Below are 27,265 nucleotides of genomic sequence, written 5' to 3'. Positions count from 1 at the left end.
GTGCAGCTGAATGCTGGACAGAGATTAAAGGATTATTTGCGGGTTTTCTGCATTCACAGGGATCTTTCACCATGAACCCCAGGGCGAGTCACACTCTCTCAGCCTCAGAGGAAGTGACAAACCCCCCTCTGAACAATTCTTGCAAGAGAACCCCATGATAGATTTGTCTTAGCATTGCTGTAAGTTGGAAACAACTTGAAGGCTCAGCACAACAACAGCAAAAGAAGGATGGTGTTTCTGACTCTTATGTCTCCCTGAAGTATTTTGCAGGTTTGAAAATCTCTGGGTCAGCATGCCCAGCTGTAGCTGAGCCCTTTCCACCCCACCCTGACCTTTATTTATTTATTCATTCATATCCCACCCTTTCCCAAAAACTGGGGCTCAAAGCTGCTTACAAGATTAAAAACAGTACAATTAGAATCATACAAAAGTGTTACGTTAAAATAGAATTAAATTATTACAATATTAAAACAGATTGCATTTAAAGGAATAAAAAAAGGTTTGAAAAGATAAAAGTGTTTGAAATACTTTTAAAACATGGCCCATGGATATGAATAATGGTTCCCTACAGAGAGCCGGCATATCTAGTAAGTAGCCTGAGCATTGGACTATGACTCTGGAGTCCAGGGTTCGAATCCCTGTTCAGCCGCAAAAATACACCTTGGGCAAGCCACACTCTCTCAGCCTCAGAGGATGGTAATGGCAAACACCTCCCAAAGAGACCAGCCAAAGAAACCCTTGTGATAGGTTCTCCTTAGGGCTGCCATAAGTCAGAAATGACTTGAAGGCAAAACAACACAACACGACCTCTATTACACAACCAAGCACATCATACATGCTATTTAAGCAGAACTTGGATTATCAAATGAGATATTTCTTCTGGGTTAAGAGGGCATGTTTTCAGGGCTCAGTACGAAACCTGCAGAAAATAAATTGACTGCAACACACACACACACACACACACATTTTGAGAGAGGAAATGCCCATTTGGAATCTGGGAATTTGGACTTGCCAGTGCTATGATGTCAGCCTTTCGCTTCAAGCCATTCTGAGCATGCCCAGAAGCAGTGGTCCCCGGACTGCAGTTGCCAGGGAAACCAGAGATGATGGAGACAGTCGAGAATTCAATCTGCCAGGGAAACGAGTGGGTTAGGTGAGCAGACACAGTGTGTGAAGATTGTTTCGGCAATGTCATTGTCCTTTGCTTTTATTTATTTGACTCTTACCACTCTGCACTTTTATTTCCACCCCACAAAGCCACAATCACACAATAACAACAATAAATCAAAACTTGTAACATCAGACTTCATCAAAACTTGTTAACGTCAACAGCGACAACCAGAGCATCAAATATATGGACTTAAATAAATAGAATGGGAAGCCAGATAAGATAAGATAAATATTTATTACGGTCACAGACCAGCATAAGAACAACAGAATACTATTATACAACAACTAAACTCATAAAAGAAGTAAAAATGTGTATAAATATTCCTACAAAAATACAAATACAGATAATCATCTGTCAGAGGACAGAGCCCAGCTAATCCTGACAAAGCCCAACTAGAAGTTCAATGATGGGAGGCCAGTTGCCGTGAAGGTTAAGGAATTCTGGGTGCTGTAGTCCAAAATACAATGTTTCCAAGGATGCCTCTGCACTGTAGAAATAATGGAGTGTGAACCCACTTTAAGTGCTGTAGCCCCATCCTGTGTAATGCTGGGATGTGTAGTTTTGCAAGGTCTTTAACTCTTGTCAAAGTATGTTGGTGCTTCACAATATTGCAAATCCCAGAATTCTGTAGGATGGAACCATGGCAGTTAAAGTGGTGTCAAACTACATTATTTTTACAGTGTAGAAATAATATTAGAGGGCCACAAGTTCTCCAACTCTGCAGTACAGGTTGACCCTCCAGATATTGTTGAACTGGAAACCCCATCATCCCTTACCACTGGCCAGGCTAGCCTGAGCTGATGGGGACAGGAAAGTTGCATATTTCCCATCCCTCTTCTAGTGAAATATGCCGAATTATAGTAATAAAATGAATTAATTTTCCGAAATGCTTGAGACCCAAAGTGTTGTGGACTTTGGAATATTTGCACATACATAAGGAGATACAGGGGTTTTTTTTTGGGGGGGGGGGGGTTCGGGCTATGTGGCCAAGTTCTAGAAGAGTTTATTCCTGACGTTTCGCCAGGATCTGTCACGGGCCACAAAAAACTGTGGATGCTGGCTGTGAAAGCCTTCGACTTCACATAAAGAGATATGTTGGGCAAGTCACACTCTCTCAGCCTCAGAGGAAGGCAATGGCAAAGCATCCTTTGAACAAATCTTACCAAAAAAAAAAAGACCCTGTGATAAGTTGGAAAGGACTAGAAAAGGTACAAAACTAATTTCAGATCCCAGCATTCTTTAGGCTGTTGCTATAACAGTTAAAGTGGAAGCGTAGTGCTATAACTCTAGTTTGAAAGGGCCCAGATGGATGGGAGAGGGGAACAATTTTGGCAGGAGCATCCTGGATAGATATGAAGGGACCATGCTGTGGCAACGGAAGGTAAGAGAGGAAAAGATTTCAATAGTCAAAGCAAGAATTGACCAGAAGGTGGGTCCAGGGGTGGCAAATGCATCATCTATACTGCAAAATTAATGCAGTTTGGCACCACTTTAAATGCCATGGCTTGAGCATGAGTTGTTGTTTTTTTAAGTAAATCTCCCTGCAATTATTTGTTCTACTGGATTAATCCTTTCCAAACGGAACCATTGATCGATAGAATATGACCTCTTTCCTCATTAATTTGATTTACATAGGAAATAAATGGGAACCAGGTTACCTCGAAGGTATTATTATCTTTCTCTTCTTTTGCTTGTCTTACTTGCCATGTTAGTCTTTCTGATTTCAAACCTTTTTATACCATAGGTCTCAGCTGGGTGCTATAGGGTTCTTCCAGTTGCTGGCAATTGACTTGTAGGACCTGTAGTTTTGTGAGATATTTAGCATGCTTATCAGAGCGCTCTGGTGCCACAGCAAACTACAGATCCCAGGGTTCCAGAGCATAGAGCCATGGTAATCAAAGTGCTGTCATACTGCATTATTTTTGCAGTGCAGATGCCGCCTAAGAGCACTGGAATGTAATGCTTGAATTTCAAGACTTTATGCAGTGGGAAAAGGCAGCACAACTACCCTAAGGCTGCATCTGTACTGCAGAAATAATGCAGTTTGACACTGCTTTAACAGCCATGAGTCAGTGCTATAAAATCCTGGGATCTGTAGATTTTTTTGTAAAACATTTAGCCTTCTTTGACAGAGAGCTCTGGTGCCACAACAAACTACAAATCCTTGGATTCCAGGGCAGTTAAAGCGGTATCAAACTGCATTAATTCTGCAGTGTGGCAGTACCCCAAGAGGTCTCAATTCCAATCCTTTAATGTCTACAGTGATCCTATGTGATCAAAATTAAGTTTACAAGGAATTGAATTACTGCCTGAGTGACAGGACACAGTAAAATCTTTTTGATGCTGCCAAAAGCTGTACTGTTAAACCTCCTCTTTACCTTTTCAATGGAAGACAATGAGACTTCAATTGGAAAGGAGGAAAAAGCAGCTCCTCCAAGCTTAGGTGCTTTCTTCTAACGAAGGACAGGGAAGCTAATCAGTATTTTTAAACCTTTTAATTTGGCACAGCAACATTCTTGGAAAGGTTCCTGACTTATTCACACACGCCATCCTTGGAGAAAAAGAATGATTTGTTTTAAAGCCCTATTCAATTATGTCTAGTATTTTAGAAGACATGGAAGACGTGTCACCAAGAAGCAATCTGATTGGGACTTGGCTCTTCAGACTACCTTTAATTTACTGAATATTTTTTCTTTCTGCAAAGGTGAGGCCAGGGCAGCTTAGTCATTAGCCTGTTTTCAACAGAACCCTCCACCAGAGTTGGAAATTTTATTTATTTATTTATTTATTACATTAATTTGTATCACACACTTCTCCCAAAATTGGGACCCAAAGCGGCTTACAGTCTAAAAACTTACAATTAAAAATTTACCAAAGTAGCAATTAAAGATCCTTTTTTTGACTATAGCTCCCTGAATTCCCTGGGACTTAATGGCTCTGGACAAGCTGGAGTGTGTCCAGAAGAGGAGGACCAAAATGGTGAAAGATTTGGAAACCCCTAAGCCCACTGAGGAAAGGCTTAGGGAGCTAGATATGTTTAGCCTGGAGAAGAGAAGGTTAAGTGGTGATATGATAGCCCTGAAGGGATGTCATGTTGAGGCTGGAGCAAGTTTGTTTTCTGCTGCTCTAGAGAATAGGACCCCGAGCAATGGATGCAAACTTTCATGAAGAATGGCACCATCCAAACTCTCCCTGTGACAGATGGCCATCTAACTTCTGTTTAAAAACCCCAAAGAAGAAGTTTCTTCACCTGAGGCAGCAGCTTATTTCTCTGTTGATCTGCTCTCATCTCTTGTTTTGTGCTGCTCCAGAGACTAGGAGCAATGGATGCAAACTACAGGAAAAGAGATTCCACCTCAACATTAGGAAGAACTTACTGATGGTAAGATCTGTTTGACAGTGGAAGATGCTGCCTTGGAGAGTGGTGGAGTCTCCTTCTTTGGACGTTTTTAAACAGAGGCTGGATGGCTACAGTATCTGTTGGGAGTGTTTGAATTGTGTCTTCCTGCATTGCAGAAGGGGGACTGGATGACCCTTGGAGTCTCTTCCGAGTCTATGATTCATGGAAGGCCTGTTAGTGATTCAGGGAACTGTATTTCAGAAACTGTTGTTGTTAACTGCCCTTGAGTCGGTCTCTTCTCATGGTGACCTTGTGGATGGAACATCTCCAAGCCCCCTATTTTCATCTACTCTGCTCAGGTCCTTCAGGCTCAGACCCATGACCTCCCTGATTGAGGCTATTCATCTGGCATGCAGTGTTCCTCTCTTTCCACTACCTTCTAGCTTTTCTAGTCTTGTTTTCCCCCCCCAATGAGTTGTGCCTTCTCATGATGTGTCCAAAGTACGACAGCCTTAAGGCCTGTGCAGACTAGCCATTAAGGCTGGCCTGGGGGCGGATTCGAGGAATGGCATTCACATAACGCATTCCCAACTCCACCCCCATGGCGGCGTGACATTGCACGACACAGTGCACAGTGTCACAGCACTCCTCTGGTGCAGCATTTAGATGACGCAGTGACAAAGGAGCACCGTAAAGCCATGGTGCTGTGGCTGTGGCACCCTTTCCAGGGCACAAAAAGGAGCCACTTTTTGTGGCTCCTTTCTGTGTCACAGAAAGGCTAGATTGGAGCCACAGCACATGGTTGCTGCGGCCCCAGTCTGGCTCTAAAAGGGGCTGTCTGCACAGACCCTTTGTTTTGTCATCTTGACTTCAAGGAGAATTCAGGTTTTATCTATTCTAGGACCTACTGGTTTGTCTTTTTGGCTGTGCACAGTATCCTCAGCACACTTCTCCAGCACCCTATCTCAAATGAATTGATTTCCTTTTTATCCTCTTTCCTCCCTGTCCAGCTCTCCCATTCTGATGGAGAATACAATGGAGATCCTCTGTGGTCATTAGTTTTGTTCTCTTTACGTTCAGTTGTTTCAAAAATAACTTCCCCAACTCTACACAACCTATTATTTCATGCCATGGGTAATGCTGGAGGGTGAGTCTCTGAGGCTCTGCCCTACATGTGTTTCTGACAGTCCCAAATTTTAGTATCACAAGAACAGAGCACCAAAGTAAATACCACTTCATCTCTTAATGTATTAAAAAAATGTCTTACACTCAAATATATAACAAACCCATTTTTTTTACTGTACTTTGACGGCACCTTCTCAATATGTTATTACATCCCAGATGGCCTTCTCAGTAGCGGCCCCACAAATCTGGAATAGTCTCCCCGAGGAGCTCCATCTGATCACCCCCCTGGAAACATTTAAAAAGAGGCTTAAAACCTTCCTCTTCTGTAAAGCCTTCTGCCCTGGAAAATGAAGTTATGTACTTGATCCCATCGCCTCTCTGCCTCACCCCATTCAATGATTGTTTTTATATCTGTATATTGTATATTGTGTTATTGGTTTTTATGTATTTTATGATATGTTTATAATTGGTTTTAATGCTATGTAAACCACTTTGATCTTTTGGAAAAGCGGTATATAAATAAAATTTATTATTATTATTATTATTATTATTATTATTATTAATTCGCATCCTAATCCACGTTTTAGGCCAGTGGGAACACCACGCATATGGCTAAGGGAGGCAGAGGTGGGTGGAAAGTGAAGCCTGAGTGCATCAGTCTGCAAAAGGTCCAGAACAACAGAAGAGTGCTTGGAAAGTTACTTTTAAAAGGAATAAATATAATGACACATTGAAGCTGTCCGCAGGAATACAGTGATAGTTTGGGATTCAAGAGTATCGCCCTACCACTGCTATGGAAGCTTTCAGCATGTCATTATGTCTGATCCTCTTGAAAGTAACTTTCCAAGCTCTGCAGCAGAGTAGACAATACAAAGATTGACCATATCAAGGAACCCCAACTTTCCATCTCTACTGTTGGCCCTCCATATCCACAGATTTTGCATCCGCCAATTCTGCCATTCATAGCTTGAAAATATATATTTTAATGTATCCAAAACACAAACATTGACTTTGCCATTTTATATAAGGGACATCATTTTACTCTCTCTGGCTTTGCTTCGCGAACAAACATTCAGGAAGGACTCATTCCACGCTTTGTACAAGCGTATTGGTGACTAAAAAGGCCTATCCGGTATAAACAGGTCCAGTTGCAGAAAGCACAGCGGAAAGTCTCCTTGGGTGATGTTTCTGGGTTGTGATTCTTTCTACGTTGTCATTTCTCTTCGAGACTCGTTCGGCGTGAGCTTTCGAAAAAGGCTGCAGCATCATGGATAGTGCATCTCCATGCCTCCCGATGCGAGGCCAGGGCAGACCATTGTTGGTGATCAATTTGGCCGAGCCTGAGATGTTGTTTCAGGGAGCCCTTGTATCTCTTCTTTGGGGTGCCCCTCTTACACTCTTGACCCATGGCGAGTTCACCGTAGAATACTATTTTTGGGAGGCAATGGTCCTTCATCCTAGAAACGTGTCCTGCCCAGCGCAGCTGCGTCCTCAGTAGCATGGCCTCAATGTTGGTGATCCCTGCTTGCTCAAGGACAGCAACATTTGTCACATGGTCAATCCAGTGTATATTTACAATTGTGCATAAACAGCGCTGATGAAAGCGTTCAAGGAGTCGTAGGTGTTGGCGATAGGTGACCCATGTTTCAGACTCATAGAGAAGAATAGACAGTACAATGGCTCTATACACACTGATTTTTGTGCTTTGCCTCAAGTGTTTGTTACTCCAGACTCTTTTGTGAAGCCTTCCAAATGCGCTATATGCCTTTGCCAGTCTGTGATCGATCTCTTTATCAATCTTGACATCTGAGGAGATGATGCTTCCCAGGCAGGTGAACTGCTGGATGGACTTAAGCACAGATGTGCTTACAGTGATGTGGGGATGGTAGTGTTCTTCCTGAGGTGAGGCTGGTAGAGAACTTCCGTTTTCTTCAGACTGACTTCCAGTCCAAAGAGCTCTGCAGCTGTTGCAAAACAAGATGTGAGGCGCTGCAGAGCTGCTTCCGTATGGGCAACGAGGGCAGCATCGTCAGCAAAAAGCAGTTCACGGACTAAATAGTTTAGAGTCTTAGTGCGGGCTCTCAGGCGGCTTAAGTTAAACAGGCTACCATCAGTACGTTAGCGTATATAAATGCCATCTTCTTCTTTGAGATCTGCCGTAGCCCTTTGGAGCATCATGCTGAATATAATGGGACTTGAGCAGTCACTGATTTTGGTATCCATGGCAGGTCCTGGAATGTGCTGCCAAGTACAGCACATACTACTGTACTTCGGTTACCCTTCTAGAGGTACGCAGCTGTCTATATAAGCAGGATTGTACTTTTCTCCAATTTTCAGTGTTGCAGCAATGTTTCAACTTCCAGGTCATTTCCTGTTGGGGGAAAAAGTCTTAAAACTTTGGCAAAATGGCTCCCACATCTTCCTAGATGGTATTTGGGGTCAAAAGGGGTCAGGAGTTGAATGATGGTTTGAGTCCATTAAAATGGACTGCTTCAGGATGCAATGCAAAAACATTTTTCTCTCTTAATTTCAGTGCAAAGGACAAATGAAATCAATAATCTGAATGTCGATTCAGTCAAGGGTTTGTTGCTAGCAAAGTGCAATGTTACATTCTATAAGTATATTGCAAGCCAACAAGGCATTTGAATGAATTCTCGTTTCATATTTTTCTCCTTGCAGGGCTATATGAAGCCCCTGAAACAACCAGAAAATTCCATCCTCTGCGACCCTTCTCTGGTGGATGAGATCTTTGATCAGATTCCTGAGCTGTTGGAGCATCATGAGGAGTTCCTGGAGCAGATCTCTGAGTGCATGCAGAAATGGCATGAGAAGCAGAAAGTGGGAGACATCCTGATACAATCTGTGAGTACAGCTGTCGGCCCCCTGAACACATGGAACATGTTTTTTTCATTGTTGGCTCATGTCTGTAGATTGTGGTGGAAGAAGGAAAGGGGGGCAGGTGGAAGAAGCTTGCAAGATATTTCTAAACACTGACAAGAAAATGTAATGAAGGGCATAGGAGTGGTAACTAGCATCTCATTGGTGAAATCCACCCTCTAGGCCACAATTGCCATTGGCCTGCCCTCACCTGTGTGCAAACCTTCTCACAACCTTAATTGCACCAAGCAGTGGCATCACTGGAGTTGGCATCACCCAGTGCAGTAAATCATGCTGTCACCCCTTCCATTGATCTCCTCTCATACCACACCATACAGAATCCTTAGTAATGTTTTTTGTTTGCCTTTTGGAATTTATATATTTTAAAAATATTTTCAGCCCGTGGATTCTTGAATTTGTGGATCATAAAATCCATGGACGCAGAGGGCTGACAGTACCTTCAAATTACAATAACATACTCACAGCCTAAATGCATTTACAAATACATAGTTTCATGTGGTTAAAGCAAAACCTTTAGTAAGATGTGATTATTTCAAAGAAAATTTTTAAAGAATTTTTTTGAAAAAATTAAATTTTACATTTTTAAAATGTTAAACCCTGAGTCCTCTCCTTTCCAAGTTCCAGCATGGCATAGTGGTTTAAGCATTGGACTATGACTCTGGAGACCATGGTTCGATTCCCATGAAATCCACAGGGTGACCTTGGGCAAGTCACACTCTCTCAGCCTCAGGGGAAGGCAATGATAAACTTGCCCTGAATAAATTTTGCCAGGAAAACCCCACAATTGGTTCCCCCTTAGGGTTGCCATAAGTCAGAAAGGACTTGATGGCACACAACAACAATGCCCTCTCCTTCCTCCTGAGCCTCGCCCCACTCACAGCATCTCTTCTGCTGAGCTCCAGCATTTTAAAGGGATACAGGCAAACACTAAAGCCTGTTTCTGTCCAAAGGCAGATGTCTGGGAAGCAGTGGTGTCACCCCTCCTTAGGGTGTCACCTGGTGTGACTTGTACCCTCGTGCCTCCCCAGTGACACCTTTGGCACTTAGTGCAGAAGAAACCTTGACCACAGCATATATCAGAAATTATGTCAAGTCGAAGGCTTTCATGACCAACAACCATAGTTTTTTGTGGGCTTTTTGAGCTATGTAGCCATGTTCATATGGTTACATGTTCTAGAAGAGTTTATTCCTGACATTTTGCTGGCACCTGTGGCTGGCATCTTCAGAGAAAGACCAAGAATAAACTCTTCTAGGATATGGCCACATAGCCCGAAAACCCCACTAATTACTTAAAGGCACACAAAAACTAACATTTGTTTCCCAGCCAAAAAAATGCCCCCCCCCCCCCCCAATATTCAGGAAATCCTATCAACAGGAATGTAGAGATGAGCATTTTGTGCCTAATATTTGCACAGGCAAATAATCTGGCAAATTATTCTGTTCAGAAATATATATGCAGGGGTACTGGTGGCAAAAATTGTGGTTATTGAGTAAAAACACATTTTCACCCATCCACACACACCCCACACACACACTCTTTTTCCAGATACACTTTTTTTCTGTGTGCAAAATTGTTCACTCAAGGAGCACAACTTTGGTGCCAAAAGCCCTCCGTATTTTTCTGTGCAGAATAATTTCTCAAAATCATCATCATTGTTGTCTTTATTTTTACCCTGCCTTTCCCCCAGAATAGGGACAAATCAAGTCCAATATAACTTAAAAAATAGTCAGAAGTCAGCATTACATAGAACTAAACTAGTTAAGTGGTTAAAACAGTTTGAACCCTGGTCACCTAGTCTTAATCCAACACAACAACCAATACACCACACTACCTTCTCTAGTGTCTCCTCGGCCAAAGTTATTCAGAGGGGGTTTGCCATTGCCATCTTCTGAGGCTGAGAGAATATGACTTGCCTTAGGTCATCCAATAGGTTTCTATAGCCGAGTGGGAAGTCGAACCCTGGTCTCCAGATTCATAGGCCAGCACTCAAACCAGTACACCACGCTGGTTCACCAGTATTCCTATGGTTACTAAATTTCTAGAAGCAGGTTTTGTGGTAAGTCTTGAAACTCATGATTTGACTGTAGCAAACTGTCTCCTTCACCCCACAGTCCATTGGCGTGGCTGAGACCCCATGTCCTTTGTCCTTGCTTTCACTTATGACTTTCCCATATCAGACCTAAACATTCCCATCAGAGAGCCCATGATCAAGGGTCTGGGCTGATGTCCTACATCGTGTTTGTTGTTGTTGTTCAAAGAAAACTTGTAGTACTTTTAAGATTAACTGAAAGAAAGAAGTTGACAGCATGAGCGTTCATAGGTTTAAGTCTACTTCCTCAGATGCTTTTGGTTGTTGTTGTTGTGTGCCTTCAAGTCGTTTCCGACTTATGACATCCCTAAGGGTGAAGCTATTGTGGGATTTTCTTGACAAGATTTATTCAGGGCAAGTTTACCATTGCCTTCCTGTTTGGCAGAGAGCATGTAACTTGCCCAGTGGGTTTCATGGCTGAGATGGAAATCGAACCCTTATCTCCAAAGTTGTAATCAGTACTCAAACCACTATGCCACGCTGGCTTGGCATGTTAGCACAGTTGTAAATTCAAATGCACATAGCTCCCTTGTGGTTGTGCTACTGCCTCACTTTGCTGAATACCGACATTGCGGAATCAATTGTGTATTTGCCATTGTGCCTGCTTATTGTCCCGTGGTGCAATGGGGATGTCAGAGTGGTGGTTTCTGCAATCCCAAGGAATCAAATGCTGCGCTGAAGGCAATGATGATGAATCTTCATGCATCCTTTAAAAATATGCAACTGTGTGGCTGGGATCTCATTGGTTAGTCCCAACAAGAGTAAAACCACTGAGTCACTTATTGTATGTTGAATCCACATGTAGATAAGCCCAGCTGCTCCAACAGAGCTCTCCTTAGTTGGGAGTAACAGTGGGACTGATGCCCATGTGAAAAGGTTACGCTGGTGAAATTCTGCTTACACAACCGTGAAATGAATATTTCCATTGCACAACAGTAAAAAAAGTACAACCCCAAATGGAAGGGAATTGACAACAGGATCCTGGTCCTGGTGTTTCAGGTGAAAATGTTGCACCCTTGGCTTGCGTATCACTTTGTACATGTTCTGGCTTATATAATGGCTAATAATTGCCAGTTTACCACCTTCCAGGGAAATGTGGAGGATTGGATGACTCAGTTTATATTCTGTCACATGAATGAGTCTGAGACCAGCCAACTCCTGTGAACGTTATTTGATCAAATGTGGCCCTGTTAAACCTTCCACCGGTTCTTGTTGCTCAACATTTTCTTACTTCCTACAATAAATTGTTCTGCGAGGAAATCCAATCAGAGGGCATCTCATAGGTAAAGGTGTTGTTGTAGTTGTGAGGTGTTGTTGTAGTTGTGTGCATTTAAGTCATTTCCGACTTATGGCAACCCTAAGGTGAACCTATCCTAGGATGCAAAGGGATTTTGTAGCACCTTTGAGCTTATGCTGCAGTTTCTTCTGCACCATTAGTCTCAAAGGTGTTACAAGATCCCTTTGCATAATGATCATAGAATCATAGAATTGTGGAGTTGGAAGAGACCACAAGGGCCATTCAGTCCAACCCCCTGCCATGCAGGAACTCTCAATCAAAGCATCCCTGACAGATGGTCATCCAGCCTCTGCTTAAAGACCTCCAAGGAAGGGGACTCCACTGTACTCCAAGGAAGGAGTGTGTTCCACTGTCGAACAGCCCTTACTGTCAGGAAGTTCTTCCTAATGTTGAGGTGGAATCTCTTTTGCAGCTTGCATCCATTGTTCCTGGTCCTGTTCTCTGGAGCAGCAGAAAACAAGCTTGCTCCCTCCTCAATATGACATCCCTTAAAGTATTTAAACAGGGCTATCATATCACCTCTTAACCTTCTTTTCTCCAGGCTAAACATCCCCAGCTCCCTAAGTCCTTCCTCATAGGACATGGTTTCCAGACTCTTCACCATTTTAGTCTCCCTCCTTTGGACATGCTCCAGTTTCTCAATGTCCTTTTTGAATTGTGGTGCCCAGAACTGGACACAATATTCCAGGTGGGGCCTGACCAAAGCAGAATAGAGTAATACTATTACTTCTCTTGATTTAGACACTATACTTCTATTGATGCAGCCTAAAATCGCATTGACTTATTTGGCTGCCGCATCACACTGTTGACTCATGTTCAACTTGTGGTCTACTTGGACTCCTAGATCCCTTTCACATGTAGTCTAGTTCAGCCAGGTGTCTCCCATCCTAGACTAGAATGCCTATGTCTTTGAATTATATCCTTGGATTTAATTAGCATGATTTCTTCAGGGGAGGTTTGTCATTGCCCTTTCTCTGAGGCTGAGAGAGTGTCACTTGCCCAGCTATTGCATCTCTAGTGTGTTTCCATAGCTAAGCAGGGATTTGTACCCTGCTCTCCTAGAATCCTAGTTCAATATTAATCACACATTGAGGACCTATAATTACTCTGATTCTCTGAATTCCTTTTCTTTGCTATTCAGCTTTCAGAAAACACAGAGGGCTAGAAACTTTAAAATGAAGGATGCATTTATTTTTCCATTAGTGTAGCATTTCATGCCGCAATCCACAATGCAATTGTGATGGCACGCGAGTGTTTTCTGAAGGCTTGGTGCAGCCTACCGTTGCAAATGTACATGCCAAATAGATTTAGGTGTTGCTTCCCACGCGGAGGGGGTGGATTTGGACCGCATCCAAGTGCCTGGAGAGATGGCCGCTTTCCTGCGCTCTTAATCAATCCCGAATGATTTACCCGCCTATCGCTCACTGTGTCTCTCTCTCGTCCTTTTCCCTTGAAAGTACTTTTTCTTGGAAAGGGCACAGAACAGATGCTGCCACTTAAAAACTAGGAACTGGAGAGCACAACAACAAACAGTAAGGAGAGAGAGACTTTTTGAAGGAGGCACTCAGTATGCAGTCCACGTCTTCATGGAGGGAATTTGGCAACAACAGGGAGGTTGTCATGTGGCATGACACGGATGGTTCCTACGCACATGCCTCCCATGCACAGCCCCCTCCCATCTGTGGAGGTGTTTTCAGATCCCCAGGCTCTTCTCTGCACCCTCTCTCAGAAGAGAAGTGCTTTCTGCACTACAACGCCAGTTGAATGGTTCAGGCAAAGTGCATCAGCCTCAGTGCCTATCATCCGTGCAGAAGGTCTCAGCCCCATTTCTGTGGCAGGGATGGGCAACTGTGCTGGAGACACTGGCCATATCCCCATATACTAGGGATGCAACACTTCACTCATTCTGATCTTGAAGAAAGCGATGAGTCATTTTAGCAAGAGGTTTTCAGCAGTTGTTGTTGTTGTTGTTGTTGTTGTTGTTGTTGTTATTAAAGTTGGCCTTCCACATTTGTGGCTTTGATTTTTCCGGCTTTGATTAATCACAGGCTTGATTATTATGTTCTCTCTAGAAATCTCTGGGTCCTCCAGCATGACCCTATGGCCAACCTGTGCCAAAAGTCATGCTGGAGGACCTAGAGATTGCTAGAAAGGTGTTCTCTTGTGGGGAGGAGTGTTGTTTTTAATTTGTGTTTTTCCCACTTTCATGGGGGTCCTGTGCCTCTAACCCCAGCAAATGTGGAGGATCCACTGTATTACTGAGTAAAAATACATTGTTACAACAACAATTTGCTTTCTCTTATATACATACATTTGAGTCTCCAATATTCATTCTCCAATATTCAATCTCCAGCCTTTGGTATTCCATGATTTCTACATGTTTTCTTTAACTTCTTATCCTTCTCATCTTTCTAGTTTGTTCTGTCTTCAGTCTTCGTCTCTTTCTTTCCTTTCCTTTCCTTTCCTTTCTTTCTTGTCCCTTTCTCTCTGATGCTTTCTGTTTTTATATTTCAATTACCCTATGTTATCTCTGTCTCATTCCCTCTAACACCTTCATATACTTTCTTGGCACTTACTGTTTCATTCCCTCTAACACCTTCACATAGAAAAACAGAGTTTTCAGATAGTTTTTTGTGGGTTTTTCGGGCTCTGTGGCCATGTTCCAGAAAAGTTTCTTCCTGACATTTCTCCAGCATCTGTGGCTGGCATCTTCAGAGAATGCTTTGCCTGGAAAAGTTGAGTGTATATATATTGTATGAGCCTAGGAATGCAGGAGTGATTTGCATGTGTCTTGTTCTGTGCTGATGGCTGGCCTCAGCCTGGGAGGCTAATGCAAAGGAGGATTAATGTCTGCTAATTGATGATCATTATCTGCTGGGAAAGCCCCTGACTCTGAATGGTTTCCCATTGGCATTTGCTGAGTCCTAATTTTGCTATTCTTCAGGACTGGTAGCCAAATTTTGTTCACTTTAAGAGTTTCTTCTTTCCGGTTGAAATTATCCAGATGTTTGTGGATCTCAATGGCTTCCCTGTCCATCCCGACATGGTAGTGGTTGGCATGGTCCAGAATTTCAGTGTTTTCAAACAGCACTTTATGCCCAGGATGGTTTGTGGCATGTTCTGCTGATGATGATTTTTCTGGCTGACCCGGTCTGCAGTGCCTCTCGTGTTCCTTGATTCTTGTTTGCACACTGCGTTTGGTGGTCCCTATGTAGACTTGTCCGCAGCTGCATGGTATGTGCTAAACTCCTGCAGCTGTGAGAGAGTCTCTCTGGTCCTTGGCTGAGCAAAGCATTTGCTGGATTTTCTTTGTTGGTTTGTAAACCATTTGAAGGTTGTGCTTCCTCACCACTTTCCCTATTCTGTCTGTGACTCAGTTGATGTATGGTAAAAATACCTTCTCTACCTTCAGAGTCAGGGACTTTCCCCGCAGATAATTCATCACCAATTAGCAGACATTAATTCTCGTTTGCATTAGCCTCCCAGGCTGAGGCCAGCCATCAACACAGAACAATACACATGCAAATCACTCCTGCATTCCCAGGCTCACACAATATATATACACTCAACTTTTTCCAGGCAAAGCATTCTCTGAAGATGCCAGCCACAGCTGCTGGTGAAACGTCAAGAAGAAACTCTGCTAGAACATGGCCACATAGCCCGAAAAACCCACAAAAACTATGGATGCCAGGCATGAAAGAGTTTTTGGAGCTTGTTCACAGTTCCAGACATTTTCTGTGCAAAATTCACACATGGCTGAGTCACACACAAAAATGGCCTTTCCTGCACAACAAATACCATTTTTTCTGTGGGGGGAAAAACATTTCCATGCAGAAATAATATTTTCTGCACACAAAATAAACCTGTTTCCTGCCCAGAAAAGGCTGTTTTCTGTGTAAATCAACCAGATGTGAATTTTGCTCAGAATAAGTATCTAATTGCAGTATTTTCTATGCAGGAAAAATTCCAAAAAGCAAACTTTGCTGTTTACCATTTTATATAGAGCATACCATTTTACTATGCCATTGAAGATGATGGAACTTGAACTTCCATGGGTTTCGGTTTCCACGGGGGGTATGTGCCCTAGAACCAAACCCCAGCAGATGCGAGGCTCACTGTACGGTTAAACAATGGATAGAAGTTAAAGAACCATTAAATAAACAATCCTATCAAAACATTGAGAGTCAGTGTAGCACAGTGGTCTGAGTGTATACACACTGAACCATCAGAAAGCAAAGGGGTCACTTTCTTAGTCACCCATGTAGACCATTTTGGGTGCTGCATTAACAGATTACCCTTCATCCCTGCAGATGGGATTTGTATTCCCCAGAGCCATGTTTTGTTTCAGTATTAGGACAGAAGTAGACCTACAAGCCAGGTATTTTGCAAGATGATTGCCTAAAGATTTGCAGATAATGGCCTCACATTAAGCTGTTTGCCATGTTCATTTTTATTCAGAATTGGCTTGGACAAAAATACCTAATTAATGAACCTATGCCCCCCGAATTAATTGGTTTATAAATTACATTTCCCGGGAGGTTAGACTGAAAGTGACATCTCTTGCTGATGATGTAACTTCCTGATTTCTTCCCTTTCATGGCGAAAAATGTCTAGACGTCTTATTAAGTCTTTCACTCATTCCTTCCTCCAGTTTTCCAAGGACATCCTGGTGAATATTTATTCCGCCTACATAGATAATTTTCTCAATGCCAAAGATGCCGTAAGGATTGCCAAGGAAGCCAAGCCAGCATTTATGAAGTTTCTGGAGGTATGGCATGATCTCATCTCTTTCTGCTATGTTTGTAAAAATAAGAGACAAGTGAGTCCAGAGATTGATTGATTGATCGATTAGGCCACTGTTATGGGGCAACCATACAATTTTGGCTATATTACAAAAAGCCAACATTTTATCAATACTTTTTGGTATGCCTTCTCGTATCTTATTTTTGTTGTTGGTAACAACCTTCAAGTTGACTTCATGTTGACATTATGAATGAGATTCCTCCAAGTCCCCTTATCTTTAACCATACTGGTCAACACTTGCAGATTCATGGCCATGGCTTCTCTAATTGAATCTATCCATTTGGTGTATTTTCCTCAACTTTAACAAGCATTGTTGTCTTTTCTAGTTAGTCCTTCTTCTCATGAAGAAGGCAACCTCAAGCCATCTTGGCTTCTAGGGAGAGTTTGGGCCTGATTTGCTCTAAGATTCTTTTATTGCACTTTTTAGATGTCCACAATATCCAGAGAACTCTCCTCCAGAACCACATCTTAAAATAAGTTGAATCACAGAATCATAGAGCTGGAAAGGACCCCAAGGGCATCCTAGTCTAACCCTTGCCATACAGGAGTCCATAACTGAACCACTCCTGAAAGATGGCTGTTTAAAGTCTTCCAAAGACGGAGAGTCCATGATTTTCTTCCTATCTCATTTGCAAACATAATTTTATATTTCATATTTCTTTCTTTCTTTTTTCCTTCAGCAAAGCATGAGGGAAAACAAAGAAAAGCAGGCCCTATCGGACCTCATGATCAAGCCCGTACAACGGATTCCACGCTATGAGCTTCTGGTCAAGGTGAGCCAAATGCGACTGACCTTTCTGCTTTGTTTGCAGCAGTCTTGTGGAAGCCCCTGGGTGGATAGCCTGAATTTTGCAAGAGAAGTTTTGGTGACATCTTTTTCAAAGGAGTAGCAAATCCACTCTGGGTTTTGGTCTGAATTTTCAAGAAGCTATCACTTTGAATAGTTCGGAGGCCTCTGATACACTGCAGAATTAATGCAATTGGACACTGCTTTAACTCCCATGGCTTCATCCTATGGAATCCTGAGATTTGTAGTTTGTTGTGGCACCAGAGCACTCTGACAGAGAAAGCTAAATCATAGAAGCATAGAATGTTTTGTCTCACAAAACTACCAGTTCCAGAATTCATAGGGCCATGAAAGTTAAAGTGGTGTCAAACTGCATCAATTGCGCATCTTGGATGCAGCCTGAGTGAAATTTTCTCAAGCCCTGTACTCTTCTGATGAAGGAAAAATGAGCTAAACTTTTCTACCACCCTGAGTTCCTGGGAGGAAGAAACGGCTCCAAACTTGACAAATATTTACTATACTTAAGGGCTAAAAACCTGTTGCTGTTTTCTTGAACACTCTGATGCTAATTTTGCACCCAGTCCAAAAAATGTGGCATATATTCTCTCTATCTGTGCCTAGCCACTTCCCTGGATGTTTGGGATCTCTGCTTCTACACCTCTGTAGATGGAGCCATTTGAATTAATTCCCTGAAAATGTTTGCTAAGAGGAGAGTCATGTCAGCAAATTTCATTTTCATTCGCTCTGTGGGAAGGTCTCTTGGGCACATCTCAAGGAGCTGAAAGGAAAATGCGCCAGAACACTACTTTGTTCTATATAGAGCCCGAGCCCATACAGACAGGACAAAATAAAGCTGCTTCAGGTCACTATGGAGGTATGCTGTTCAAATGATGCATGTGTCCTAAGAGGCCAGAGGTTGCACCAAAGCCATGCTCCAGACCTAAGGATTGGAGTGCAGCTTTGGCTCAGCTTATGGCCTCTTAAGATGTGTGTGTCATTTAAATAGCATACCTCCAAAGTGACCGGAAGTAGCTTTATTTTGGCCTGTCTGTATGGGCCCATGGCTGGTCCCTATGTTTCAGTGGAATTTGGCATGCAAGAAACTTGGAGGAGGAGGAATCTAGTTCAGTTTGTCCAAATGTTCTGCTGCCTGCATCCCGGATGGTGGGCTGTAGTGACAGCTTGCTATTCCAGCATGCTGCATTCCTTGGATATTTCACATGCCTGAGTCAGAGCAGTGGGCTTGGATCTGTTGCCAAGAAGGAGCCATTACTCATTCTGGAGATCTGAGTCTCTCCCTCCTCCCCAAACAAGGGCAGATGAAAAGGCCTTGCTCTGCACAAAACCTTGAGCATACCTGCCCAGAAGCCTGGTGAGATCGTGGCTGAGATGGAAGAATATTCAAAAATAATCAATGGACCAAACAGGGATATTCTAAGTGTTAGAACCATAGAGGCATAAGTGTATCTACACTGTAGAAATAATGCCATTTGGCACAACTTGTACTGCCATGGCTCCATCCTAAAGTTGTTGTTGTTGTGTGGCTTTGAGCCATCTCTGACTTATGCTGATCCTATCATAGGGTTTTCTTGGCAAGATTTCTTCAGAGGGAGTTTGCCATTGCTCTCTTCTGAGGCAGAGAGTGTGTGACTTGGCCCAAGCTCCCCCAGTGGATTTCCATAGCCAAACAGGGATTTCAACCCTGGTCTCCTTGGGTGCATCTAGACTGTAGAAATAATGCAGCTTGACACCACTTTAAACTGCCATGGCTCCATCCTACAGAATCCTGGCATTTGTAATTTTGTGAGCTACCAGCTCCCTTTGGCAGAGATGTCTAAAGATCTTGTGAAATGACAGATCCCAGGATTTCATAGAATGGAACTACTGTGCTTAAAGTAGTTTCAAACTGTACTGTTTCTACAGTATAGATTGCACCTCAGCTTTCTGAGTGTTAGACTCATAGAGTCATAGTTGGAAGTGATTCCATGGGTCATCTTATACAACCTCATGCTGGTGCAAGGAGCCATAGCTAAAGCACTCTGAGCTGTGTCCATCCAAACCTCTTTTGAAGACCTCCAAAGAAGGAGAATACACCATCCTCTGAGACAGTTTCTTGTCACACAGCTCTTACTGTCAGGAAGTTCTTTCTAATGTTTAGGTAGAATCTCTTTTCCTGTAGCTTGCATCCATTGCTCCGGGTCCTGTTCTGGAGCAGCTGAAAACAAGCTTGCTCCCTCCTCAATATGACATCCCTTCAAATATTTACACATGGCTATCCTATCACTTCTAAATCTTATATTCTCAATGCTAAACATACCCGCCTCCCTAAGTCTTTACACATAAGGCTGTTTGTTTCCAGACATTTTACCATCTTGGTTGTCCTCTTTTGGGAAACCTTGACAAGGAAAATTCCCACATAACAAAACTCTTTGCCATTTCTGCATGGAAAGACACACATGAGGGTTGTTTGTTTGTTTGTTTGTTTGTTTTGCACACAATTAAATGCAAGCCATGAATGATCTTTGAAAAGGACTAGTTTTGGTTGGGGATGGGTTAGGACTTTCTCACACCATCAGGGGGGAAATAGCAAAATTATTCATTGTTGCATGTGGGAATAAAATTTACCAAGGTTTCCATCCCTAGATCGGGGAAGGAAAATGTTTTATATATCGGGACTCTGCTACCAAACTTGGGCCTTCAGTGCCAAGTAAAACTGGCAAAGGTCTAGAGAATCCCTCCGTTTTGTTTGGCAGCCTTGTCATCCTGAATGGCTTGTTGATTCAAATTAAGGATGCGAAGGAATCCTCTCCTTCTCATTGGGAGTATCAATCTCAATATGGCAAGAATTAGCAAACCCGTTGAAAATTTGCCACTACCAATGGGAGGATCAGACAACAAGCACTTTTTTTTACCATACCTTTTCTATATTGTTATTATACTTGCATGGCTTGTGGGCCTTTTCCTATTTGTGAAGCTGAGCACGCACACTCAGGGTAAGCCCCAGAGGGCTGGTTGATGGATCACAAAGAAGCAAACAAGCTATCTAATGCTTCTGTTTTTTAAAATGTCTGTGCAGCAAGGCAGCAATTATTGTACTTATATAAAAGTGCATAATTGGCACAAAAAACAGTCTCACAAACACACAAATTCTCATGAAGACCAACAACAGAAACCTTGTTGTCTTGCAGGCAAGGAAGAAATGTTTCATGTATCTCTTTCTCTCATATGCAAGAATGAGACAAGCCAGAATTTACATCCTTAAATTGAAGATGAGTCTCTGCAAATTGAGCAGAATGTAAATGCCTAGTGACACATGTTTAGGATGGTAATCTTAAATTCTGGAAACATATTGGATCTTGGTTGTGTTTTTACTCTGATGTAGCAGGATGGGACCTTTGGACCTGAATCAATTTGTAATGACAGCTACTGTTGACCCAAGGAATCAGTGGGAACTTGATAGGTCAGTACAAAGGCAAGCCCCATTGAGTCAGTGGATCGATTCTACTTGGGATTGATCATGGGATTTTGGTGTTTAGATCTCCAGACTTACTTCTTGTGGCAGAATCCACTTTGAATTAGGTCTAGAATGTAGGCATTCTGCAGCATTTTCACATGAAAAGTTGTAAATAATTTTAAATAGTTTCTCCAAGGTGAAGTCGAAGGCTTTCATGGCCGGCATCCATAGTTTTTTGTGGGTTTTTCGAGCTTTGTGGCCATGTTCTAGAAGAGTTTCTTCCTGACGTTTCGCCAGCATCTGTGGCTGGCATCTTCAGAGAAGAAACTCTTCTAGAACATGGCCACTTAGCCCGAAAAACCCACAAAAAACTATAGTTTCTCCAAGTTTCAGCTGCCTACCTTGTTAAAAAGAGAAACAGTCAGCAAAGGGTCTGGAAACCATGCCCTATGAGGAACGACTTAGGGAGCTGGGGATGTTTAGCCTGGAGAAAAGGAGGTTAAGAGGTGATATGATAGCCCTGTTTAAATATTTGAAAGGATGTCATATTGATGAGGGAGCAAGCTTGATTTCTGCTGCTCCAGAGAACAGGACCCGGAACAATGGATGCAAGCTGCAGGAAAAGAGATTCCACCTGAACATTAGGAGGAACTTCCTGAGAGTAAGGGCTGTTCGACAATGGAATGCACTCCCTCGGAAGGTGATAGAGTCTCCTTCCTTGGAGGTCTTTAAACAGAGGCTGGATGGCCATCTGTCAGGGATGCTTTGATTTGGATTTCCTGCATGGCAGGGGGTTGGACTGGATGGCCCTAGTGGTCTCTTCCAACTCTATGATTCTATGATTCTAAAGAGCTGAGACCCAAAAATACCCCAACAAACCTTTAATGTCTTTTTGTCATTTGGATACTTTTTTGTTCTAGACAGTATTCTTTATTTGGACAGGATATATCCCTTGTTGTTTTTCCAGCAGCCCATGATACATTGAATCAGAAAGGATGCGCTTTGGTTGGTGATAAGTTGGCTCCACTTGGGAACAAGAGAGGGATAAGAGTTCTCATTGGGATCAGGAAATACAAGAAACTGAGAGTGAACCCTTGCCACAGCACTTGATTCCTATTTGGGGAGAAAGGCAGGATATAAATCCAATAAATAAAATAAACCTGAAGCATAGAACCTAAGTAATGGTATGTGAGAATTGTCCTTGGGGTTTGGTCAGACCTCACCTGGAATACTGTGTCCAGTTCTGATCACGACAGTTCAAGAGGCGGGATGGCCATCTGTGGTGATGTCATCTCTCATTAGCATGTTCCTCCTCCCAGATTAACCCTTTGTAGTTCAGGAGAAGTTCCCAGATGACTGGAGACTCAGTCATCACACCATCTTTGGGGGATGCTTTGATTGACAGTTCCTGCATGGCAGGGGTTAGACTGGATGGCTCTTGCGGTCTCTTCCAACTCTATGATTCTATGATAAGAAGGATATGGACAAACTGGAGCGTGTCCAGTGGAGGGAGACCAAAATGGTGAAGGGTCTGGAAACCATCAAGCCCTTTGAGGAGCTACTTAAAGAGCTGGGTAGGTTTAGCCTGGGGAAGAGAAGGTTGACATGATGGCCAATATTTGAAAGGGTGTCATACTGACAATGGAGGCCTTATCCCACTCTGTTTCCTTAATTTGAGTGTGTCCAGAGGAGGACGACCAAAATTGTGAAAGGTCTGGAAACCATGCCTTATGAGGAGCAACTTAGGGAGCTGGGAATGTTTAGCCCAGAGAAGAGACAGTTAAGAGGGAGCATGATAGCCATGTTTAAATATCTGAAGGGATGTCATATTGAGGATGGAGCAAGCTTGTTTTCTGCTGCTCCAGAGAATATTACCCGGAACAAAGGAGGCAAGCTTCTGGAAAAGAGATTCCACCTCAACATTAGGAGGAACTTCCTGACAGTAAGGGCTTTTGACAGAGGGACACACTCCTTCAGAGGGTGGTGGAGTATCCTTCTTTGGAGGTTTTTAAAGAGAGGTTAGATGGCCATTTGTTGGGAGTGCTTTGTTTGTATCTTCCTTCATGGCAGAATAGATTGGACTGGATGGCCCCTTGGAGTCTCTTCCAGCTGTAGGATTCTATGTATTCCTGACATACATCCCCAAAGGTGCTGTTTGCATAAACTGCCTTGATTGGGCAATAAATTCTTCATTTCAGGCATCATTGGGCTAACATTCTCCTCCTGGCACTAGGCCTGTGATATCATTGTCAAGAAGTAATCCAGCCCGTCAGCCTATAACTGTTGCTTGTTTTTCCCACACATTTATTTGCATACCTGCAATGTCTTTTGCCCATGCAAGTCGCTTTGTGGTTGCCTTATCCTAATTGTACGTCTGTTTCAGCAGAGCACTTGCTTATTAAGATAAGGAACTATACCAACTTTACTCTGTTCTCATTTGCCCCTGTTTAGCTCTGTCTGCCTCAGCTCTGTTGTTTCCCTCTGTGTTGAATTGTAGATTATAAATTGCTTAGGGCAGAGACCTGTGCTCTGGCATTTAGTAGGGCATCATAGACCCTGATGGAGCCGATAGAAACAAACAGTTACTGGAAGTACTTGGGCCTTTTACAGGCTCAGTGGAACATGTCAGAAATCTTTGTGTCATGGAGTTTGCAATGGCAAAGAAATTCACATTAATTTGTTTTTTCCAAGTTTATTTTTTTTAACACATTATACAGTTCCTGATCTTCAAGACATTTGGCAGAAATGCGCAACTATTTTTTGGTTTTCAGTCACTGGAAAGAAACAGCAAATGGACAATTGTTTGTTTTCTTTCTTTCTTTATGAACGTTCTTATTTAGATATATGTTTCATCTGTTTTTAACTTTGGTATGGTTTTTAGTAGGTTTTATAGTGTTTTAATATGGTGGTTTAAAACTGATTTTAAAAATGTTTGTAAACATTTTTAATTTGTCGCTTTAGAAAGCTACCTTGGCTCCCATCCATTGAGAAAGGCAACATATAAAGAAAGTACAATGGGCTCTTGGTGTCTGCTTGGGTTTGGATACTCAAGTCCCATTGCATACAATGACACAGCAAAATGGTGTTTCTTATATAAAATGCCAAATTCAAGGCTTGCTTTGAATTTGCTTGAATCAGTGGACAAAAAAAAATTCATGGCTATGGAGGGCTGACTGTAAATTAATTAATTAATTAATTAATTAATGGTCACAATTCAGAATGTGTGTCTTTGAAAAATCCACAAATAGGCAAGAAAAAAAAGATACTGCAGTCTGACAGCCATGTGCAAAAGACATGAGGGAAGGAAATCCTTGTGGAATTTGGAAGAAATGCAATAAAATAGACACTGGGAGACTTTCACATTCCTACATGAAGTCATTTGGAAATAAAAACATATGTGAACATACAAGACTTCACATCATGTATTGCCAGCTTGTTAAATTTGCAGCCATAAAATAAAGTAATACATCATGGTTTAGCGGGGGTCTTAAAGGAGAGTCAGCAGGTGGACAAGTCCACCTATATCAGTGGTTCCCAAACTTTGATCCTCCAGAGATTTTAGACTTCATGTCCCAGAATCATTGAATGTTGGCCAAGCTGGCTGTGAGGCTTCTGGGTGTTGAAATCCAAAACCAAAGGACCAAAGTTGGGAATCAGTGAGTTATATGGTCATTACAGGTGGAAACGGCATGTCCAAGTGCAGTCATCCTCTGCAAACTTTGGGCTGGCGACAGTCCTCTGGGGGCGCCCACAGATGTTTCCTATGAAAACATCTGGCTTGGTAGTGTTGCAAACAGGATGCTGGGTTAGATTTTATCCTCCATTCTTCTTCTTTACTGGAAAAGAGTTGCCAGTAAAAGTCAGCGTCTTCTAACATCTCCCTGTGGGCCTCCTTCAATCTTAAGAGTTGCCTGTAAATGTCAATATCCACCAATGGAAGCAACACAAGGATGATTCCTAAGTAGGCAGCAATGAACTCAGATACCTTAAAATGGGAGAATCAGCTAGGGAAGAGAAGGAAGCTGAGGTTTCCTGGCAGAAATGTGTGTTTAGCAAGAGACAGAGGCCAGAATGGCAAACTATAGAGAGAAGGCTACACAAAGGACTGGTAAAAGACAAAGCTTGCTTCTGCCCAGAGACTTAAGTACAGAAGCAGGTACAGTGGGCCCTTGGTATCCATTGGGGTTTGGTTCCAGGATGCCCTGTGCGTACCAAAATCCATGGATACTCAAGTCCGAATAAATACAGTGGATACTAAAATGGCATCCCTTATATAAAATGGCAAGAGCAAGGTTTGCTCTTTGGAATGAATATATGAATATTTTGAAGCTTTAAATGCTTTAATCTGTGGATAAGGAATCCATGGATACGGAGAGCCGGCATTAAGTGACTTCATAAACCATGAGTGAGGGGTGACTTTTCACAACATATTATAAGGCTGCATCCGCACAGCAGAAATAATCTGGTTTGACACCACTTTAACTGCCATGGCTCAATACTCTGGAATTGTGAGAATTGTAGTTTGTATGTGGTGCAGTGCTCTTGTGCCACCCACAAACTACAATTCTCACAGTTCCATAGCATTGAGACATGGCAGTTAAAGTGGTGTCAAACCAGATTATTTCTGCAGTACAGATGCAGCCTAAGTCTCTCTTTCTGGCCATGCAGCCTCTCTCACAAATAACACTGGCAGAACGGACAAGCCACCCTCCCCAAAGCCTCATCTGTGCCTCCGTGCCAGCCCTCGCTCCTGATGGATGTTTGCATGTACCACTGCCTTGGCACTAAATTACCACCAATTACCCGAGAGCTCAGCCATTCTGTGCTTGCTGCTGGCCAATTAACCAGCCAGTTTTATTTGCTTTTCCTGGTGATGAATAGCCCATAGAGGCAGTAATAGGAAAGAGGCAGGCGTCTAAGCTGGCCCCTGGTGCAGCTGCCTGCTTTTTTGCTTCCAGAAACCTTGGAGCTGCGCAGAGGCCATGTTCCTTGGCACCGTGAAACAGAAAGGAACAGCGTGGGAGCCTTTCTGTGCCTGATGAAAAACATGCTCTTAATGGTGCCCAAAAGACTGCCTGAATGATGGCAGTCATAGAATCACTGAGTTGGAAGATATCCCCAGAGGTCATCCAGTCTAAGCCCATTTTTCCATGCAGGAAGAAACAATCAAAGCACTCCCTGTGACAGGTTGCCATCCAGCCTCTGTTGAAACACTTCCTGCAGAAAGAATATAGTTTGACACCACTTTAACTGCCATGGTTCCGTCCTGTGGAATTCTGGGATTCATAGTCTGCCGTGGCAGCATAGCTCTCGGTCAGAGAAGGCTAAATAACAACCCTGGTGGCACAATGGTTAAATGCCTGTACTGCAGCCACTCACTCAAAACCATAAAGTTGCGAGTTGAAGACCAGCAAAAGGGCCCAAGCTTGACTCAGGCTTGCATCCTTCTGAGGAGGTCGCTAAAATGAGTACCCAGATTGTTGGGGGCAAACTAGCTTACAGTTGTAAACCGCTTAGACACTGCTTAGGCGGTATGAAGCGGGTATATCAATGAAGCTGGTTTGTTGTTTGTAAAAATTTCACAAAACTACAAATCCCAGAATTCCACAGCATTGAGTCAAGGCAGTTAATGCAGTGTCAAACTGCCTTATTTCAGCAGTTCAGATTAGACCTAAGTCATTCTATTATAAACAGCCCTGCTCAGGACTCAGGGTTGTGGGTTCCTTGATTTTGTCTATCCACTTGTAATGCGGTCTTCCTGTTTTCCTAGTGCCTTCTACCTTCTCAAGCATCATTGCCTTTTCTGATGAATCTTGGCTTCTAGAGTTCAGGCTTGATTTGCTTTAGGACTCATTTATTTCTCTTTGGGATATCTCCTCCAGCATCACTTTTCAAATTAGTTTATTCTCTCCCTATCCACTTTCTTCACTGTGCAGCTTTCACAGCCATGCATAAAAACTGGAAATAAAGTGGCATGGATAATCCTGACTTTGCTATTCAGTGATACCTTTAATGGATATGTAGAAGAGGAATTTTCATCAGGACTTGCTTGTCAGATAGCCAGGTAACAAGCAACATCTGCTGAAATGCCCTTTTCTAAACATCCATTAAAGGCAATGGAGTCACATCAATTTTGACTTTGGCAACCCTAACCAGTATAGGGTTAAGTATAGTGTCTAGATCAAAAGAAGTAATAGTGCCACTGTATTCTGCTTTGCTCAGGCCCCACCTAGAATATTGTGTCCAGTTCTGAGCGCCACAATTCAGAAAGGATGTTGAGAAACTGGAGCATGTCCAGAG

At 42.7% G+C, this 27,265-nt stretch overlaps 1 protein-coding gene across 1 annotated transcript in view; it reads left to right on the top strand.

The window, feature by feature from the left end:
• ARHGEF17 (Rho guanine nucleotide exchange factor 17) overlaps nucleotides 1–27,265 on the top strand; it is a 102,170-nt gene that overhangs the window by 37,060 nt on the left and 37,845 nt on the right. Inside the window, exons 4-6 of the mRNA XM_042459941.1 lie at nucleotides 8,316–8,498; nucleotides 16,573–16,689; nucleotides 17,405–17,497. Of these exons, the coding sequence (XP_042315875.1) occupies nucleotides 8,316–8,498; nucleotides 16,573–16,689; nucleotides 17,405–17,497 (393 nt within the window). The remainder of the gene's footprint in view (nucleotides 1–8,315; nucleotides 8,499–16,572; nucleotides 16,690–17,404; nucleotides 17,498–27,265) is intronic.

The sequence above is a fragment of the Sceloporus undulatus genome, chromosome 3, assembly GCF_019175285.1.
Source record: "Sceloporus undulatus isolate JIND9_A2432 ecotype Alabama chromosome 3, SceUnd_v1.1, whole genome shotgun sequence".
In the NCBI taxonomy this organism is placed as follows: Eukaryota; Metazoa; Chordata; class Lepidosauria; order Squamata; family Phrynosomatidae; genus Sceloporus; species Sceloporus undulatus.
This window is presented reverse-complemented; position numbering and strand designations above follow the sequence as displayed.